At 38.9% G+C, this 21,696-nt stretch overlaps 1 protein-coding gene across 1 annotated transcript in view; it reads left to right on the top strand.

Moving 5' to 3' along the window:
- Nucleotides 1-21,696, top strand: part of dhx36 (DEAH (Asp-Glu-Ala-His) box polypeptide 36) — a 31,548-nt gene that overhangs the window by 5,099 nt on the left and 4,753 nt on the right. Inside the window, exons 8-23 of the mRNA XM_088079009.1 lie at nt 3,663-3,737; nt 5,548-5,714; nt 5,813-5,894; nt 6,005-6,145; nt 7,732-7,837; nt 14,103-14,190; nt 15,638-15,693; nt 15,816-15,880; nt 16,429-16,572; nt 16,996-17,113; nt 18,135-18,233; nt 19,868-20,041; nt 20,184-20,270; nt 20,358-20,441; nt 20,602-20,701; nt 20,837-20,927. Coding sequence (XP_087935135.1) covers nt 3,663-3,737; nt 5,548-5,714; nt 5,813-5,894; nt 6,005-6,145; nt 7,732-7,837; nt 14,103-14,190; nt 15,638-15,693; nt 15,816-15,880; nt 16,429-16,572; nt 16,996-17,113; nt 18,135-18,233; nt 19,868-20,041; nt 20,184-20,270; nt 20,358-20,441; nt 20,602-20,701; nt 20,837-20,927 — 1,677 coding nt within the window. The remainder of the gene's footprint in view (nt 1-3,662; nt 3,738-5,547; nt 5,715-5,812; nt 5,895-6,004; nt 6,146-7,731; nt 7,838-14,102; nt 14,191-15,637; nt 15,694-15,815; nt 15,881-16,428; nt 16,573-16,995; nt 17,114-18,134; nt 18,234-19,867; nt 20,042-20,183; nt 20,271-20,357; nt 20,442-20,601; nt 20,702-20,836; nt 20,928-21,696) is intronic.

Here is a 21,696-nt window from a genome sequence, read left to right as displayed (position 1 = left end):
CACAGATAGAAGTGTTAACAGGACTAACTTAGTTAACAGTGTCAAAGGCGATTTGCCATATTGCTGCTTACTCAACGGGTGACTGGGGGGTTGGAGTGTGGGCATAATGTTTATGCGACAACACGCTCTGCCATTAGAACAGCTGTAACTGCCAAATGACTGGCGCCGCCAGCTACCTTAAGTTAGCTTCCACCCAACTTTGATGGTGCACAGTACAGAGCAGCCAAGGAACCAGTGGAAAGTGGGGTTTGGCAGCGGGCATGTTCCCACGCTAACGGGGCTGGCCAGCTGTTTTTCAGTAAAGCCACCACTTAAAATAAATAAAAGTTAGAGCACAAAATTTTGAGAATTTCACCTTCTCTAAATGCAATGCCCTTTGGAGTCCAGCGTGAAAGCTCCCTGAGGCAAATGTAACCCCTTAGTTACCGCAAAACTAGCGTTCCAGATCACTATGTCTTACATTGTAATCTCTATATTGTGATATGTATCGAATCATCAGATTATTGCCGAAACACAGCCCTAACCGATAAATAAGAAGGCCCATGAAACCTGAAATTCTATGGGAGCATTGAATTTTTATTTAAAAAGCATCAATAGCCTTTTCCATTCCATTGAAGCGCTTCTTTTGTTCAGTGGTCTATAGATTTGGAGTCCTTCCTACGGATTCTATTTGAGTCATAGTCTTCAGAGAAAAGCAGATGCACCTGTGAATGTATATTCTTTGATTCAAGGTCACATTTGACACAAACAACATCTGCAATGATCCATGTACTGAGTCTGTCCATAGGCTTATTTGCTTTTTGAAGGGAGTTTGTTAATAGATGGGCAAAATTAAGATGGGAAAGTACGCTAGATAATGAATACCACAGGGATTTTTGTTTTGAAGGAGAGGAGATATAGGAGATGTGAATGATCATCTGAGACTGTGTGCATGGAAAGAAATGAACAAAGCTGGGGAGAGAGGCAGTTGAGCGGTGTGCAGACTGAGCGAGCAGATGAGGCGGTGCAGCAATCCAAAGTGAACTATGTACAATAGAGTGTGGAGTATGTGAGAGGATGAGATAGATGCAGGAAAAGAGGCAGCTTAGCCGCGATATGAAGGGAGACGGCGGCAGGGGTTGAGAAGTAAGAAGATGGACCAAAAAATTATAAGTGATTGTCATAGAAATGGGAGAAATAGCAAGGACTTTGGATTTTTATATCTTTTCATGTGGTGCTGTTTCTTTTTTTTAAATTGCATCGAGTTACTGTGATTTGTGGCTCACCTTAAGGGAGGAAAACAATAACTAAAGCATGAGTTTATGTCAAAGAACTTTAGAGTTCAAGTAGTTTATAAAGGCATCTCTGTAAGCTCACTGCTTTGCTTTCACTGCCCAGTGTCACTGTCACTGATAGAGACCAGTGGGTTTATGCAAAAGCTGCCGATTTATGTTTCAAGCTTTGTTAGACTTCAATTGGTGTGCCAGCTCCCCCACATAGTAGAATATAAAAAAGAACACATTTAATATGTTGGTCTCTCAATGGGTATTCAACTTCCTGAAAAGCTGAATACAAATTAGCCAGTAGACATTTAATCTAGTCTTTGGCAACTTCAGTTACATTTGAGGGGAAGCAGTGTATTAGACTGCACTCAAACAGTGACAACAGTCACTTGACTAAATGTGCTCTCTTTGAAGCCGGTATAGTGCTAAGGAGGAAACTGTTCGGAGTAAATAAGTCTGACCTCATTCATAATATTAAAAAAGTCAAATTAAGCAAACAAATGTTTTACCCTGGTTGAATGTCATAATTTATTCATCAATGAAGTATTGTGTTGAATTATCACCTACCCACATGTTTCAGTCTCCCACACGTTTGAAATTATTTGCCACAGTCCATACAGTTGTTCCATTGTCTACTTGAAAATAAAAGGTGGTTAGATGCCTTTAGTATAGGTTGCATTCCCAACCAGGGGTCCTTGAAAGCTCAGTGCTTACAGAGTGTCAACTGGTTATTTTTAATTTAATTAAAAACTTGTTCGGGGATACGCACAATTAAAATACACTATCAACTGACCTGATGAGAGCCTTAAAGGGAAACTATGGTTATTTTTGAACCTGGGCCCCACTGTCCTGTGTTTTTCTTTTAAGTGACTAATGGAGACAACAATATTTGAACTGGTTCAGTATTTAGTGAGACTGATGCTGCTGCAAAACAGGCTGCAATGTAATGTGGGCAATTGTGCACAGTCAGTGCACGTCCACTAAAAGTGCTTATTACTCCACTGACAGGCTCAGATTGTTATTAGACGTGTTTGACAACATTATGGAAAATACCCTAAAGAGAAAGTAAACGTTTTTCGTTGCCTTTCGCTGATCCACTCTGTTTGTTGGTGTGTGTAACCAATTCTTACTCAAGTCGTTCTGAAAATTCTCGCTGACTTTTCAGTATCGTTTAAATCAGCTAAATATTCAACCGCGATGGTGAAAATATTTTACATTAATACTAAGATAAGCTTTCTGTATGCAACAAACTCTTCCTGGCACTCCTCTCTCCAACTCTTACTAATATTTCCACATAAAAACATGCGAAAATAGGCTGCGGGTTGAAAAATACCAACGTTTCCCTGTAAGGTTGCTGTTGCTTTACAACCTGATCTTAAGGCTGTGTCTGGAAGAGAGTCCCTATGATAAAACGCAGTTGCAAGTTTGTGGTCACGTGTAGCATTTTACAAAATCAATTTGTGTTTAATAAAATAACAACACAGCAAACAGAAGAGTGAGAGGAATGGCCAGTTAATGGAGGGCCAGCAGCTGTTATTTACCCTAAATGCGTTTGATTGCTGTTATCACTACATTGTTTTGTTTTCTATATTTATTTTTTGTATGCTATTGGATCATTGCTATTGAGGATATTTAATCTTTTAATTAGTGATGTTTAATTAAGACTAGAGTTTATTTGCTTGTTTCACTGCTATGGTTGTTAAATTGATGACGTGTGTTGATGTGGTGAAACATTTTGTAACCCTGTTTCAAAAAGGGCTACAATTTTATTTTAGTGTTACTGGAATTATATCTTCTGAAATCAGATCTAGTTATTTTTGAAATAGTTGCATCAATTATACAACAATAAAGCCTCTAATGTGGTTCAGTTGTTGGTGAAATGCATTTTAGATGTGTCAGAAGAGAGGCAGTGTCTGCTTTGTTTGGGATCAAAACAAACAAAAAGCCATTTCATGACTTCTGTTTAATGGAGAAACGTTTCATCACTAATGCTCGTGCAAATTATGATGTAAAGATAGTGTGGATGCAAGCGCCTATTACAACCAATAACATTTCTCATTAGATAACAGTTTCTGTATCGGCAGCATTTTATAGCAACATCAATCTTACCTTTATGTGCGCTTCTGTGTACAGATGGAGCATCAAGATATTGCTGCTTGGAAATAATCTTTGAGCAACTAACTTCACAAAAAAAAGAAAAGAAAAAAGTGTCTGGAGCTCTGAAATGGAAAACGTGGCTGGAAATATAGGAAAGACAATTTTACAGTCTTCTACACAAATGTAGGACAATTAACAGAAACTTGAAACTCATTCTCTTAACCTTTGTCTGCACTTTATGCTTGTCTTAATTTTTGTCATTTGGGAAATGTCAAGTCTTTTTTTTCTCCTTCTGTTTCTCAGCCGGTTACCACGGAGACAAGGTTCGGTCCTGTACTGTACAACAGGTATTATTCTTCAGTGGCTTCGCTCAGACCCGTAAGTACCCCCCTCCCAACCCTGCTTCCTCATCCTCATCACATCTTCTCCCAGCATTTCTTCTTCTCTGCTTTTCGTCTTTGTGTCTGTTCCAGCTGTCCTTCCTCCACTCTCTCATTCCGTCTGTGTCACTCGGTTTCATCCCTGTTGATTTGTGTTTGACTCTACTGTCTGTGGCAGGGGCATTAGTATGAGTCTCCATTCTCATAGGCAGAGAAATGAAGACACACACAGCTTCTGTTGACTCATCCCTGCATCCTTGCATTCTGAGTGTCTTCAGAAAACTCAGACGAAGTGAGGGTGCCAGCTTCTCTTGTTGTCTTGCTTCATGGTGTCTCAGAATTGGCACGACTAGTGAGTCATTTTGAGACTAAAGGCGTCTGACAATATGCTGCAACTTTTTTGCATTATGTATATTTATGCAGCAGCTGGTTTTACAAGCTGTATGGACTGCAGCTATGTTTACACTTGTCGGCTTTGGTGTGAGTGTTTGTCTACAGCCATCACATTAATGATGCAATAATATTTCAGTCCCAGAGACCGTTCTGACTCATCATTGCAGACTATTGCTGTACAGATGAGGACAGAACCCAATTCTAGATTAGATCACAAAGGTATAAAATATGTTGGACTGAACTACAGCAAACTTTCATTTTTTTTCTTTTAAATACATGTATGTCCCTTTGTATCAGTCCATGTCCCCTCTTTAAATTAAAAAGTTTTTGTGGGTCTGTGAAGCGCAGCGCAGGCAGAGCTCTCCGTGACTCACAGGGTGGATGATTTATCTGTTGATTCATTCAGAGCTGATCAGATCGATGGATGCGTGGAGCCGCTGCTGCGAGTGACTAAACTCTTTGACCCATCAGAATAAATGGTGAAGTTTTACTTTTATGCGTCTGTTGTTCTACTGCTCCATCTGTGCCCAGAGTATGGTCTGCACTCCAAGAAGTGCATTGCATAACTGTGGCGGCAGATCTTTTCAATCATGGCAGGCCGCCACAAATGCATGACTGTGTGGTAAACCTTGCTAATATTTAGTATACCAACTTAAGATAGCAAGGATTAAATAAGATCTTATGAAAGGTGAGGACGGGTTCAAAGTTAACACCCACTTAACACCAAATTTGGGTCCAATATTGGGTATTTTCCGTTTGGCAAATAAATCTCAGAAGGTTATCTGCCACACTGGTGGATTAATGTTTGTACTAAAATAGTCTGTTGAGGAGGTTTCAGTTAATTAAAATGATTAAGAATCAAGTTTACGGTTATGTTTGGTCCTAAAGTAGGCTTAATTTAATAGCAAAAACTTTAATAGCAAAAATTTAAACAATTTTGCTTTAGTTTTTGCTCAGGCGTCTTTAATTTTGCATCCAATATAATAGCCTGACATAAAAAGGCAATTTATCATACTGGCCAGGAGAAAATATGGTGACCAGTGGATTTATTCATTTACCAATCCCCTGGGCCGGTGATTCAAAAGGAACTTTTGAACTCTGGGTGAGGAAAAAAGGTCTCGGTTTTAGCTAGCTTTTTAGCTATGGACTTGCACAATGAAAGATTGTAAATAAATAAGAAATTGACAACTACAATTCATGGTTAAAGAATTATGAAGCAAAATGTAAAAAAAAAAAAAAAAATTCAACAAACAGAACTAAAAACATGATCTTCCTGGCAGAGGTATTAAATACAGACACAATAATTAACACAGAATCTCTATTTTTCAGGTTCAATGAGGACATGCAGACACTTGACCTTAAATCAATTACAGACTTAAACCATTTCCCATGTTTTTTTTTTTGGTTTGTGTCAGATTGTTGTCTAGTATCAGCCACCTGGTGCTGGACGAGATCCACGAGAGGAACCTGCAGTCTGACGTTTTGCTCGTCATTGTGAAGGACCTTCTCAACCTCAGAGACGATCTCAAGGTCATCCTCATGAGTGCCACGCTTAATGCAGAGAAGTTTTCTAAATATTTTGGTATGTAGCCCTCCAAGTGACATACCTAAACTTATTCAGAATTAATTTTGAAGTTTCATTGTTTTCTCATTGACCCATTATCTGTGTCAAACCTTTAGACAACTGTCCAATGATCCTCATCCCTGGTTTGACGTTCCCGGTGGAGGAGTTCCTACTGGAGGACATCGTGGAGATGACGGGGTATAAGAACAACACTGCTCCCAAACACAAAGACAGTCACATCCTAACATGCATAGAACCATAACATCCTTTTCCTTTTAATGGGGTCTTATATAAACTGTGCCTTCCAGGTATCGTTCCCAGAATCAGGACCGTCGCCCCTCATGGAAGAGAGGCTTTTGGCAGGGCTGCCACTCCAGACCTGAGAAGGAGGAGAAAGAGACTGAATACAAGGAGAGCTGGCCTTGTTATGCGCACACGCTGCGGGGCAGGTGAGTAACTGAGAACAGCAGGGAAGGAAGACTAGCAGAACTGCTTCCAGGTTGATAGATGTGTTTAGGTGAGGAATGTAAGGATTTTGCTTTGTGACATTGACATTTTCTAATGAAAAACTCCTTTTCTTTGTGAATTTGAACATCAACTTTACCTGAGTTTATAAAAGTTGATTACAGAGCAGAGTGCGTGCTCTGAAACACTTGACCCTTTTGATAGATCTGTTACATGAAAACTGATTTATACATCTGCACTGAAGTGTTGTACCCATGCCTGGCTATTGCCGTTTCTCCTTATGTTGAAGTGTATTTGCTCCTCTTCCAAGTTAAAACTGCAGGTATTGTCGGGTAACACGTGCTATGCAAATACTGCAACAACTGTAGTTTACTCGCTTTGCACTTGCTTAATCTTTGTGGTGTGGTTTTAATTCCTGCAACTGCCTCAACATTTTAGAAGGGACCAGCTCGACTTAACACGTCATCCTCTTCTCTATAACATTCACCAAACATTCTGCAGTTAGTGCAGCAATTTGCAAAATACCACTATTATTACTACTCTGTGCCGCAAAGTTAATATGAAAGAATGTAAACATGATTGCTCCAGGTGTATATTACTAATAGAAAGTGTATTTGACACTGTCTGAACGCATGGCTCTACAGTCATGCTATGGCAGTCAATAGGCAGAGCTGTAGGCAGAGCTACAGTATCTATCACTTCCTGAAGTGTATCAGATCCCTGCACTGGTCTGATTTTCAAGACTGGGACTGCAATACTGCGTCTGCCCTGACATCTACAAATATGACCAATTAGCTCCGCAACCTGACCTGACCTGCCTATTTAAGGTCTGTGGCACAGTTCAAAACCGCAAATCCTTTAATAACCATGTGCTGTTAATTAAATTTGGTGATGCAGCATGTTGAAAGTGATCACATGGGACATTTCATACAGGTGAAAACAAGATAAAATATTTTTAAAGGAAAGTAATTCAGAAAATTCTATTTAAATTAGTTTTTTTTTGCTTATTCTCATAATTTTGAGCAGTATATCTACACAGTTTACGTGGCTGGTAGTAACGCACTTGAAGCGGCTCTCTTTTTCTTACTTATTATTCTTATTTTATTTTTTAAATATTTTTATCAGTCCAGCATCCACGATCAATTCACCCTAAATTGAACCAGTAAATAAACTTAAGACAGGCTCAAGTAGCAAATTAAGGTTAGGGCCCATTTTGTCTTTAATAAATAATAATAAATAATATATTAATAATAATAAAATAATATTTTTATAATAATAAAAAAATATTTAATAATAAATAGTCGTACCCTTTTGAACTCTGTTATATATAAAGTTCTTCCTATAATCATTCCTCCTGTTAATACTGAGGTTTTAGCTGTTTTAGTTCGACAAATCAAGTGGGCATCTACTTAAAATGCAGTTTTTTAATACATAATCCCCTCCCTGGGCTTCCTTGCTGAGCTGCAGCAGAGGAAGTGTAGCAATCTCATTGAAGTTTGTTCCCATGTTAAAGCATGGAAAAAAAGGTTAAATATTTGTTTTTTTATTGTCTGTGTCCCATGTTTTACAGATACTCAGGTAACACCATTGAGACGTTGGAGATGTTGGACAATGATGATAAGATTGACCTGCAGCTGATCCTGGCACTGATCCGCCATATTGTGCTCAATGATGAGGTGAGTTTAACCTTTGAGATCTGGTCTCAGGTCAGCTGTCTGTGGCTACGTACTGGTGTCTTAAATATGATTTGAAATCAAGTAGTGAAGACTGTGGTTGATTGACGCACTTTTTACTCTCTGTCATACTTTATGTTAGAATATTCTAGTCAGCAGCAAATTAAAGGTTCAGGTCTCAGCTATACATAAAAAATCTTTAATGTATACAAATCATGTGTTTTGTGATTAAAGTCTCGTTGTGCATTTGTGCTAACCAGCCACTGGGTCAGTTAGAGTGCTATAGTTACAAAGAAATGAAGCAACCAATTAAATTCAAACAAGAACCATAAACCATGAATATTTAAAAGAATATCTGCCAATTTAGCCTTTTTTTTTTTTTCTTCTGTAGAAATGTGAAATTACTTTTGCCATTGACCATTCAAAAGAAAATAATTATCTGATAATATAAATATGGATTTTAAACTTCAAAATATTTTCAATCTCTCAAAATACAGCTACAGTTATATCTCCTAATTCTACGCTGAATCAGTGTGCCAACCGACCAAGTTCACATTTGGCTCAACTTTGTGATGAAATTATGTTCACTAACTAGAAAACAGCAACATGCCAAACAACCCGGATCTCCGTAACATTTATGGTCCATTGATAAAATTCCAGGGAGCCTGTTTTTTGGGTGCGCGTGTCAGGGAAACTGGTCTTGTAGATTTTAAGATTTGTGTTCCTGGACTTGAAATATCCCACAATATTTTGATTGTAGACATGCAGACAGAGCTGTGGTCCATTAAGAAATGTTTCAGCTCAACTAAAAGTGAATAGTTGACGCAAACGTAGAAACTGACAAAAGGAGAGGAGTACAGTACATACCTAGGTAGAACAGATGGAAGAAACAGTGGGGCTAGCTTCCAAATACTGAGCGACATTAGATCAGAGGAAATAACACAGATCTTGGCAGCAGATCTGTGCTAATGAGTGATCGAACAGATGCTCTCCTAGTGCACGTTCATTTCTTTTTTCCGTTTCCAATTCTTGTTAAGTTTCCTCCCTTTCTGCCGTTTCAGTGTTCAGTTCAGGCTTTGGTAATGTCAAGTATGTTCACTAACTATTTACTATGAGATGTAATTTTTAAGGAGGAGCTGCAGATGCAGATTAGACTGTACTTAAAGACAAATTTCCCTACAGCCCCCTCTGCAGTAGTGGCATGGGAGGCAATGAGGGCTTTTTTAAGAGGATTCTTTATTTAATATGCCTCTCATACAAAGAAGGTTAATGCTGCCAATCTTCTAAATTTGGAAAGAAAAGTCCAGAATACTGAAGCCAAATTGAAAAGAAATGTATCAGAAGGGGCATTAAAAGAACTGACTAACCTTAAGTATGAGTACAACACCATAGTTTTTAAGAAAACAGAGCTTCTTCTACTCAGCGCAAGGCAGTCTATTTTTGAATCGGGGGACAAATTGGGAAAATTTCTGGCTTGGTACATTCAACAGACAGAGTCCAAATCCTTGCGGTGGTGAGGGCTGGTAGTGGGGACCTGAAAACTAAATCTAGTGAGATAAATGACGTATTCAAGGAATTCTATATTAATCTCTATACATCTGAAAGCACTGCAACAGATGAAGAAATAGTATAATTTCTCAACAGTTCAAATCTCCCTAAAATAAGTACTGCAGAACAAGAGGCTTTAGATTCACCAAGCTCACAGGAAATAATTGAAGTGATCAAGGGCCTGCCAACAGGCAATCACCTGGCCAAGATGGTTTTATGACACAATGTTTTAAATGTTATGCTAAAGGCCTCTTGCCATTATTTGAAAGGATGCTTGCTGGAGCATTTCAAAATGGAAGATTACCCCTGTCCTTAAATCAAGCAATTATCACATTAATATTAAAAAAAGATAAAGACCCAATAAACTGTAAAAGTTATTGCCCGATAAGTCTGATCTCAATTGATTGTAGATTACTTGCTAATATATTAAATAAAACAGTTAGGTCACTTATCCATCCAGACCAGGTGGGCTTTATCAGACATAGAAATTCTTATGATAATGTGAGACGTGATCCAGAACTATTGGGGAAAGATTCATGGATGCATTAAACAAATAACCCGGACTAACTTCGAGTTTTGCCCACGGCTTTACGTTCTCAGTGACCCAAAAATGATATCTCATTGTGGTGCCAAGGACTTCATTCAGACCAGTATAATGGTGGGAAAGCAAATGATAATGAGAAAATGGAGGAAACCAGGCGGGCCATCTTTTAAGGAGTGATTCACAGAGCTTGCAAAAGTAACATCGTATGAAGGAATCTGAATCTCTCTCAGCTATATGGACAGAACTGAGAAATATGTGGCATTGTACATTGCTAGAACGGACAGATCATAAAGTTGGTTGCAAACAACCTGTATGAGATCTACTTGCACACTTTGTGAGTGTCTGGGGACTGCTTTGCTGCATGTAAATTAGAGTAGATCATGGTGTGTCTACATGTAGTAATATGGATTTATTTTTTCACTTTATTTTATTTTATTATTATCATCATCATCATCATCATCATCATCATCATCATTATTATTATTATTATTATTATTATTATTATTATTATTATTATTATTATTATTATTTTGTTTTTCCTCTTGATTTTGTGTATTTATTTATTTATCTATTATCACTATTATTATATTTAGCCATTTTTTAAAAAATTTATATTTATGAGTCATGCGATTTATTGACCATAGGTGACACCGTTAAAGTGAAAAATGTTCGCCAAAAAACATAAAAGTATGTCAACTCAGTCAGATCAAACGTCTCTATTGTTTTGTGTGAATGATTTATTTTTTCAGTTAGACCCAGTAGCCAGACTGTGACCATATTAGAAGTTGGTGCACATAAAATGATGGCAAAAATAGTCGCTATTTCAGTAAATTCAGATTTGTATTTTCAGCACGTTTCTTGTATTTTGCAACTGTCTCTTAGGTAACGTAGGCTCGTTCAAACGTGTGAATACAGAATGTGCGATGGGATAGATTATCACAATCAATACCATTCGGTGTAGCCTGCTGTCACTATTAAAAAGAGAATGACCCGGGTGAGGACAATGAGGGGTGCTAGAATCGGACGAAGGAAAAGTGACAGTCTTCTCTACTTTTCATGTAGCTTTCCAAGTGAAGTGGAACTAGTTTAGCTTATTTGTTAGTTTGTGGCTGTTTGTGAAAAATATATATGAGAGTGGAACAGAAAAAAAGCAACATGCTCAGAATGAGGAGTGACGAACACAGATAGACAGAATAATTATCCCTTCCCATATGAAGCCGTATCTCTATCAGTCACGGCCACCCTGAGCCAGACTACTAGCTGATTCACCGTGACATTGTCAAACGGCAGAGAGGGAACTGGCTGATTCGCCGTGACGGCGTTCTGAACCGAGGATGTGGGCCGTCTGCCAGGCTTTCGACTGTGATGATTGGTTAATTATGTTGCAGGAGTCTGTGATTAGACACCTAGGGGGTTGACATACAGGCATTAATGAACGCCTGGTGGGTGCAGCTATGTGTGTGTGGGTGGTGCGGTGTGTGTGCGTGCTAAATAGTAGGGCAACACTACTGTGCTGTTACTTGATTTTTAGTTGGAATTAATCAGAGCCTCGTTTTCTGCTGCATGTGTGCTGACATGTGCCTCTCTGTCAGGTTGTAACTCGGCACACTGCTTGCACCTCTCTCTCCTTCTCTCTTTCTCACACATGCACAGGCATTAACACACACATACACACAGTCCCATGTGGGTGTCAGTGGTTGAGCACTGGTACTAATAATTAGCTTTAATTAAAAGGCAGGGGTGCTCAGGGCCTATTCTTCATCTCCTCTTCATTCCTCTCAGGAAATGAATAGTCCTTCTTAAAGAGTGGGTTATTTTGTGCCAACTTAATATTATCCTGAGAATGATTATTGTTTAAATATAGACCTTTGATGTGGTGAAAAAGCATTTTTTAAAAACTCTACTTTTTGACTTAAATTACTATTCATCTTTAGTTGACATCTATGCCTGTAAAAACAATATGTATCTCTGACCAACTCAGCGTGGTGCGTACATCATGGTCTTTAGAAGCTGCTCTGCGTTGTGCAGTCTGATCTGCATGTGAATGTCATAAATTACAGCCTTTATATTTGTGTCAAAGATTTTGGGCTCCATCTTTAAGCCAGCACAAAGCGGGGCACAAAGCAGGGCACAACTGTAATTGTTAGCTGTAGACCAACACAGTTGGCATTTTCTAGGCCAGCGTCCTCGTTGTTTGACTATTAAATGTAAATGTACCCATCAGTGCACCCATGGTTGTGTAGGTCTTAAAATGAGGTGTGGCCAGGCTTGTTGTTGGTGCATTGCTATTTTTAGGCAAAAGAAAGCGATTGTGCCAGTGACCAACAAAAACCTGGTGTAAAATGAGAATAGCACAGTATTTCATTGGGAAATGGGAGATGCCACAATGTTTGAAATTATTTAACCATAAAAACAGGCTTCTCTTTAATTAAGGGACTAAATAAACCCCCTTTGCCCCTTACGCCTCACTTTGCACCCAGATAATGTGCTGTTTAACTAGTAAAAGTAGTTGGACGCACCCTAAATGTACTCGCGCCATGTACTTTAGACCATGCACTATAAATTGTTTAAGTACGGCCCCAAGGTCACATCTTAACAACTTTCAAAACATGGCAGTTGCTTTTCTATAACTGTGATTTTGTGAATACAGTAAATGATTCCAAAGCCAGGTATCAAACTCAACTACTTTTTGAGTATTGACTGAAATGTGTTTGTAGCAGTTGGCAGCAAAACCCAAGTTAGGCTCTGTTTACTTAACGTTGATCAGATATTTCCTGCTCTAAATCTGGAAATTATGAAACATTGCTAACTTTAGAATGTGTTTTATTTATGTAAAATTCAGAATGGATGCTTGTTTTAAAGAAACCACTCCAAATGAGCCAATTACTGTTCATGTTATGTTGTATATTTGTGAAGAAAACATATATTTTCTGGCATGCCTCAGGTGAACGAAGAATCGAGAAATGGAGAAAATTCTTGATGAATTCAAGTCATAGGGCACAGTGTTAAACAACAGTAAAACTTTATCAACACATCTCACTCAACTCTACAGCAAACCAAGTCTCATTTATTCAGTCATATGCTCATTACTTCCCAAACAGACAGCTATTTTCAATGTAGAACTGAACTGAAAGTGAGACTTATTGATGTGCTTTCTATCTCTGTAAAGCCAGACTCAACTGCCATAAACATTTTAAGTCGCTGAGCCACTGCCTCAATCAGTAGTTTGTTTATATTATTGTGTAACTTTGCTGAGTCTGAATCAGTTTACCCTTTAAAACATAATATATATATTATTCCTCTCAAGTGTGTGTTGGTCACATTAGTGTTTGCAGCAGAACTGAGGTATTGTACTGGCAACAGTATTGAGATTTTCCAACATTAGCCAGCCCTATATGATTTACATTTACATTTGTATATCTGATGTATGTGGATATCTGCTCTGCAAGTTCACAATAATTTGCAAACTGCATGCATCTGTTGTAACCCTAAAAATCTCTTTAGATATTCTATCTTTCAAGTTTTCCTTTTTTTTACTCTGTCTTTTTCTTTGCTGCTACAATAACAAAATTGCTCCTCATCGATCATTTATGGTACCTTTATCCACTGCAGCATTATGCAATGTTGTTTTTATGTTTGAGGATTTGACACCTCCTTTACGTTAAGTGGTCGCCCATTCTGTTGTCAGACAGCTGAATGTGTGAAGATTTGCTCGCACTGGAATACTTCCAACTCTATTAGCCACCATCATCTGTTATCCTGCTGATGTTTTCTCAGCTTGCATTTGTGTGTCTACATTTTCCAGGTGACTAATTGCTGTTCTTTTCTTTCGCTGCGTTGAGAGAGTGTATCCTTGTGGTACTGCGAGGCAGAGGCTGTCCTGCAGTGGGAAGATGTTGTTGTCATAATGATGTTGGCAGGCAGTGTCAGGGCCTATTGTGTGGCTGAATGTGGAGGTTTGGAGCTCAGGGCAAGTCATCTCCATCTGCCTCGGCTCAGCATCTCCGAGGAGGCAGGCACCTTGTTCACTAGGCTCAGTTGTTGTTCAGGCTCCTCCGGCTAATGGCTGTTTGTTTCTGTTGTGCAGTTTGCTTCTTGTGTTTTTGTTTTTTCTTTCTCTTCTGGTTTTGTGTATTTTTCAGCTGCTAAGTGTCACGTAATGTCTTTGTCTAACAGGATGGAGCAATCTTGGTCTTCCTGCCTGGCTGGGACAACATCAGCAGTCTCAATGACCTGCTCATGGCTCAGCAGATGTTCCGATCAGGTACATACAGGTGACACGGAGGTGCATTGATGATTTACAGGTTAATATACAGGAGAAGAAATTAATTTCGTTCCACTTAGGGTGCTGTTTTGTATTTGTATTTTTCCTTCTCCATGCAAAATGTGTTTTGCTTATTGTTGTGTCAATGTTCGACCTTCACTTCACCTCAATCTCAATTTAACTCTCGTTATCGCACTTTATACATAAGGTTGCAGCGGTATCCCTGTGTCAAGGTATACTGTGCTATGGAAACTGAAGATTATCAGACTTGGTACATTTGGTACATTTCAAAAAGGAGACTGTTTGCTTTTAAAAATGGTTCAAGTTGCAACTATAGTAATGAAATGTTTGTCCAAAAAAACACCTTTAAGGCTCATTTTAATAATAAGATTATAATTAGAAGAATAATTCTGTAATACAGTGATACCATAAAAAACCACAATATCTTCTCTGAAAAGAGACGGTTGTGGTGGGGAGTAAATTTCATACTGTTGCAGCCCTAACATACAAGAGTGGCATCACAACTAATTTGGAAGCCATTTGTGGTCCAGTGGGATAGGGAACATTTCATTACTGTCTGTCACTTATGATCACCATTCTGCAGCTTCATTAGTAATTAGTAAAAGTTTTTAGTTGCAACAGTAGATTGATGTAAAAAGTTACAAAACCTCCAGTGCTCATACTCCCCATGCATGGACTGATGCTGCATTCATATGAAATCCATCTACCACTTCCCTGATTCCATATGAACACAGTATTAAAAGGAAGCAATAAACATCTTCTATTTTGTAGTTAAACTTGTTAAATAGAATATATTTATTTCATATCCTTACATTCTATATTTTTAATAAAGGAGAAGGAGTACATTGAATTTTAACTTTTTTGTAGAACAAAACCCCAAATTATTATTCCTCGCAATGTATTTTTATGCATCATAAAACATGACTGGAGGGGATCTTGAAACCTATTGGATTTTTCACAAATTTATCAAGTTTGTGTGTTTTTCTGCCCATATTAAATAATAAAAATAATGAGACTTGTTGCCATCGATGAACAAAAAATTGTATATTTTTAATAAATGAGAAGGAGTAAATCAAATTTTAACTTTTTTGTGGAAAAAAACCCCAAATTATTATTCCACGCAGCGTATTTTTATGCATCATAAAACACGACTGGAAGGGATCTTGAAACCTATTGGATTTTTTTTACAAATTTAACAAGTTTGTGTGTTTTTCTGCCCATATTAAAATAGTAATAAAAATAATGAGGCTTGTTGCCAACGATAAACAAAAAATGGTGATAAATTATTGCCGTCTCCATATTTTCCAGGATATTCAAGGTTCTATTTTTAGACATAATCTTTCAGCCTTGTGCACTAACAGTATTATCTTATGTTAGCAAATGGTGCTTTGTTTGAGTTTCTTTTTTGTGTCCTGTTGTGTTTCAGACCGGTTCGTTATCATCCCTTTGCACTCCCTCATGCCGACTGTTAATCAGACACAGGTCAGCATTCCTCTGTTTCTCTCTGTGCTCGTCTCCTTGACTGTGTCTGTATCTGCAGATGCTTTACTCCCTCTTCAATATCAGAAAAGTGCAATCTCATCTCTCTCCCTCACCCTTCTCAGGTGTTCAAAAGGCCTCCTCCAGGAGTTAGAAAGATTGTGATTGCTACCAATATAGCTGAAACCAGGTATGTGTGTGTATGTGTGTTTGCGTGTTTTGGTCGTCCAGTCTTGTTATTTCTCCCTTTAAAAATGTTTGTTGTTTGGGGTGTTGTTTTTTGGTGAGGGAATAATTGGGGGGAATAAAAATGACTGTCTCTGTCAGTTTTGTTTGTGTACAAGTGTAATGCAGTAGGTCCCCGTCATTAATATAATCAGGGGGCTAATTAGCACACATTTCTTGGATTGATTATGAATACTGTCATATTAGTTTGCATGAAGCACACTGAGTCTCTGTCAGGCAATTTGTAAATGCATTCACACACATCCTCGTGCACACACAAGCCGAACAAATTAAAAAGCTGCCTGCACTCCCCTCGCATCACTCCCCTAAATATAGACTCTAAACCTACCAAAGGGCTGAATTTTATTTTTACTTCTGAATGATTGTGTGTTTGAGAGTTTTTGCTAAGCATTTTTGACAGAATGCTTTGAAGTTTCTTTCTGTCTGATTTGGTCTTTATCCTCCTTTTTTTCTTTCTCTTCCTCCTTCATTTCTCTCCACTCTTCCTCACAGCATCACCATAGATGATGTTGTTTTCGTGATAGATGGAGGCAAGATTAAAGAAACCAACTTTGACACCAATAACAACATCAGCACTATGATGGCAGAGTGGGTTAGCCTGGCCAATGCCAAACAGAGGAAAGGACGTGCTGGCAGGTTTGTGTGTGTGTGTCTGCACTGTGGGGTAATTTTATATGTATGTATTTTTATAATGAGGCCACGCTGTGTATTAGTGCCTCTGGGTATGCAGTACTAATCTGGAAGGATTATTTTGGGTCTGTTGGTCGTCTCAGCTCTCTGTCAGTCTTCCCCAACAGCCCACTCCTTCCTGCCTCCCCATCTGTAAACACTGAGAAAGGCAAAGCGTAGTCACTCCCAGGTTGTTTCCAGTCTGTGACTCCAGACATCTGTTCTATTAGCTTGCTCTGACATCAAAGTGGAACAAGGTCCAATTAGCAGGATCTGCTTACTGAGTGAAGTTTCATCCCATTGATTTTAAATTAAGCTCTTGTCACTGGACTGATGTAACACATAACCTTCTTCCTCTCTGCCCCACTTTGTCCCTCTGCATATATCCAGAGTGTGTCCGGGGAAGTGCTATCATCTGTACAATGGTCTCAGGGCCAGCCTGCTGGATGCCTATCAATTACCCGAAATTATGAGAACACCACTGGAGGAGCTCTGCCTGCAGATCAAGGTTGTGTATGTGGAGGGAAACAGAGAAAGACAAATAGGTGTTGGCTGGGGAGTTAAGATGAGGACAGGATTGCTGTGAATGAGTTGTTTGAATGCAGGGATGGAGGGGGGGCGAGGACAGTGCTGCTGTTTTTGGTTTTGTGTCGAATTACAGCCTCTGCTGCCTAATGAGAACTAGGGATGGACATTGTGGGTTGACTCATGCCCCTTGCTCTGCAGCTCTTTCTCTCTCTTTGTGCCGACAACATAATCGTTCCTCCTCTGGGCCCCGTTCTCTTACATTAACAGTCACTTTCATCTTTGCTTGCTTACTGTTTTTCCCCCCTCCTCTATTTGCTTTCTCTTTTTAAATCCACGCACTCCACTCAGACATATTTCATCCCATGCTAATGGAACATTATGCCAAAGTTCATTCAGATCGAGTGTTTGTAATGATTGTTCTCACCAGTAACTATTGGATATGTGTTTGAGTGTGTGTCTTCCACTACTTGAGTTGGATGTAGTGGAGTATATGTGTGTGTGTGTGTGTGTGTGTGTGTGTGTGTGTGTAGTGTGGGTTTTTGAAGCTAGTGGGTGAGAGGCGGACTAATGCATCAGTCTGTCCTTAAAGTGAGAGAAACACTGGCAACATGCTAACCCTGAGCTGACTCTCTAATGCACAAGCACTCTAACACCACCATATTAGTCAGACACAGAAATGTGGTCGCTTCTTTACTCCCCTTAGATTTATAGTGTATTTAAAAAATCTCTCTTTGATGTGGAATTGACTGATAGTAACATGTTAATGTGGTTAACTCTAGAGTGTTGTTTGATTTGTCGCAAACATCTTTTAAACAGCAGTATGAACGAACCATGAAAGGACGCACACAAAGCTACTTGCAGTAGACTTAGCTATATCTGTGTATTGCCCACAGTTCAGTGTTTGCCGCAAATGACAGCACTTAGGTAAAGCCAGGGAGTTCAATGAATAAATAATTACATGTTTGTGCTGATAAATGTCTAATGTGATGTGTGCTGCCTAGATATTGAAGCTTGGGTCTATTGCTCGGTTCCTTGAGAAAGCCCTTGACCCTCCCACTGAGAAGGCCGTCAACCTGGCGATCAAGAACCTCATAGACCTGGTAAGAAAGAGTAAAGATCATGAAAACATTCTTAAACTAGGTCCAGGGACAACAGTTAACTCCAGGAGTTCAACTACAATCAGTTTCATTTTTGGTTAATTTGTTGATTTTCCTGATATCCTCGTTTGTATAAGTATCATAAATAGTAAAAAAAAAAAAAGCTCCTTTCCCAATATTAAGGTCTCCAGATAGCTTGTCTTGTCAAATAAACAGCCGTATTTGTTAGTAAAATGATCATTTTTAGGTTTTTGACTGACAAGAAAAGTTGAAAGTTAGGAATGTTCGGTCTTTTTTGCTTGAAAAATTACTGAAACAATTAATTGATTTTCAAAAATAATTAGGAATTAATTCTCTGCTTATTATCTAATTAATCCACTTCTTGTTTCAGCTTTAATTAACATTTTTATCAAAACATAGGATCCTTAAAATGTGTTAAAAGACACTGAACTTCGTCTAAACATAAGGCCTGAATTGTTAGTAAAATCTCTTTCAAAAGTGCAAAATATGCTGAGACATGGGACGTAGGACTTATGAATCATTTTTTATAACGTTATAAGATCTCAAAATAATTGGTAACATCTGTTTTTCTTAAAAAAATTACCAAAAGCCGGGGTGCCAAATGGCTCACCTGGGAGGGCTATAGCTGTCCTATCAGAATAAAGGCATAAAAAGCTTTTAAAAAAATTATCTTTAAAAACAAAATCATTTATAGAATGCCTTTTGAATTAACATCACACAGATCAGCGTAGCTGAACCAACATCGCTCACATTTTGTTTTCTCCCCCGCAGAGCAGGAGATCCATGATCTGCCAGTTAGCTGTCACTGTACTATGGATGACAGGTGGAAATGGAAATTCAAAGAAAATTGACTATTAAAAACCAAAATGGCTGAAACCAGTACAAGGCAATGCAAGAGGCTCAGTGTATTTTATACCAAAAAAAAGGTTTTTCAGACTTGGCATGATGGAAATCAAGGCAGTGGAATCATTCAGCGTGAGAAACACAAAATTACCAAAAAACAAATCACTAATAAACACCAAATAAAAAAAAAGAAAGTCATGTTTTATGTTACAGTAAACATGTAGCCAAAATAGTCCCTAACCCTAAATACAGTCATTGATGTCGGCACATTTTTTCCCTTTCAGTTTTGGTTATTCTAAAATCGGTCTTAAATTTAATTTGAATGATATTAAAACAAGTCTAAAATCTTACTCTAAGGCATAGTGCAAGCAACAAAAATACAATAATCCATGTGGGAAATACATGAGGAGCTCTCTTAACCTGAGCGTGTGGTTTCAAGGTCTCCTGTCTGGAATCATTATGTACAAATCTGCAAGTTCCAAGGATGCTTATTCCCAAGTGAGGAGTAAAGGTTGAATAAATAACCGAAGATTTAAAAAGAAGTATTTATTAAAAAGCTTAAGAAGGTTAAAACACAATAAAAAAAAATGGAGAATTTGTACTTTGGTCTGACGGTACTAAAAGTAAAAGCAGATGCCCTAAAAAACCTTAATATGCTATGTCAACAGAATGTTTCTCATTTTATTTTTTGGGGAGAATTAGTCCATTTTGGTGGATATGTTTAAAAACACTTCATTTTGAGCTGTAAATGAGTAAAGATGTGTGATTTTCAGAACGCCCTGGACCGCTCAGAGAATCTGACAGCATTAGGTTTCCACCTGGCTCGTCTGCCTGTGGAGCCTCACATTGGAAAACTCATCCTGTTTGGAGCTCTGCTGGGCTGCCTCGACCCCATACTCACCATCGCTGCTTCACTCAGCTTCAAAGACCCTTTCTTCATACCCCTGGTAGGCCACTGAGTTCACAGACATGAAAGCTTGTGTCGGCAGTGACACTCAGGCACACTTCAACTTATTGCTTCACGCTTCATTCTGAATTCTTCCTTTGCAAAGGAGGTCTTAAAGGAATATTCTTTTGTGTATCTGTCAGGGTAAAGAGAAGATGGCAGACATGAGAAGAAGGACCTTGTCCAGAAACTCCAAGAGTGATCACCTCACTATTGTCAATGCCTTCCAGGTAAGAGAGCCCTCATCCTTCAGTTTGTCTTTGATCTTCGTCTGCTGTTTGAATGATCGTTACTTAATTTATACATTGATTGTCAAGGGCTGGGAGGAAGCCAAACAACGTGGTGCCAGGTATGAGAGGGAGTACTGCTGGGACAACTTCCTGTCTGCCAATACACTCCAGGTGAGCCAGGATGATTGTGAGTGCTGCGCTGAGCTCTACACTGAAGTGCTTTGAAGAAAAAAAATAAAATAAACATTACATTTTTAAATTGACTCCTGCCTGGCCAGATAAGGACACATAGCCATTTTTTAAAGAAGTAATTTGTCCTTTTATCACGCAGATGCTGCATAACATGAAGGGTCAGTTTGCTGAGCATCTCATGCATGCAGGCTTTGTCAGCAGCAGGGACCCCAAAGATCCCAAATCTAATGTCAACTCAGGTAACAGACTAGTTTTTTGGTTGCGATTCAACTGTCAAAAAAAGCTTTGTCCTATGAATATTTTAACAGGCTTTTCACATGGGGCATGTAAATGTGCTCATTTGTTCTTTCTCTAATTCTCACTTTCCTCCCCAGACAATGAGAAGTTAATCAAGGCGGTGATTGTAGCCGGTCTGTACCCGAAGGTGGCCACGATTAGACCATCTCACAGCAAAAAGAGGCCTGGGTGAGTGTGCCAATTCAATGAGAAATGAACAAAGACAGACAGGAAAAGGGCTCCACAGCACAAGATAGAGAGGTGCACATTATTCCTATTGATCTTTAGACTAAAAAATGGTCTTTACACTGCAATATCTCACCAGACCTCTCAGTTAAGAGTTCTTTAAGGGTCCTGTGACAATTACTCGAGGCTGTGCAGAGACCATGTTAGGAAAATTGTCAAAAACAGAGGCACTTTTGCACCTGAAGATCAATGCAGTCATCAGAAAACTGCCCTCAGGCGGCTGTCATGGGCAACCTGGGCTGTGACCTGTGTGCAAAAGACAGACGCACGCAACAGGGAGACAGACACACACTCTCACAGTAGGGCTGTCACTTTTGTTTGTCTGTCTCAGTGATGGCTTGAGACCCAGTTGCACAGTGAAATTGGCAGGGTCATTTCCTCTGCATAAGTAATTCTCCACACTTGTGATGCCAAGCCAGTTGTAAGTTTTCACATGTCCGCAGCACATCTCAGTATTTAATAGATTCATCGCTTGATGAAGCACTTCTTGTTTGTTTCGCTGCTAAATCAGAACCCTGTCTGGTAGATGCAGCTTTGTTCCCTGCAGTCAAGCAGTTGGTTATGTTTGGCCGATACTCTGGAGTTTGAAACAGGATGATGCTTTCATGTTAGAGATGATTTGCCGACTGCAACATGACTTGCCTTTGGTACCCTGCGTGCTGAAATGGCAGGAGGCATTCTGTGTGCATTGGAATAACAAGTCAGACAGACT

Source organism: Plectropomus leopardus, chromosome 6 (genome assembly GCF_026936395.1).
Source record: "Plectropomus leopardus strain MGB_pleo_1.0 chromosome 6, ASM2693639v1, whole genome shotgun sequence".
Taxonomy (NCBI): Eukaryota; Metazoa; Chordata; class Actinopteri; order Perciformes; family Serranidae; genus Plectropomus; species Plectropomus leopardus.
This window is presented reverse-complemented; position numbering and strand designations above follow the sequence as displayed.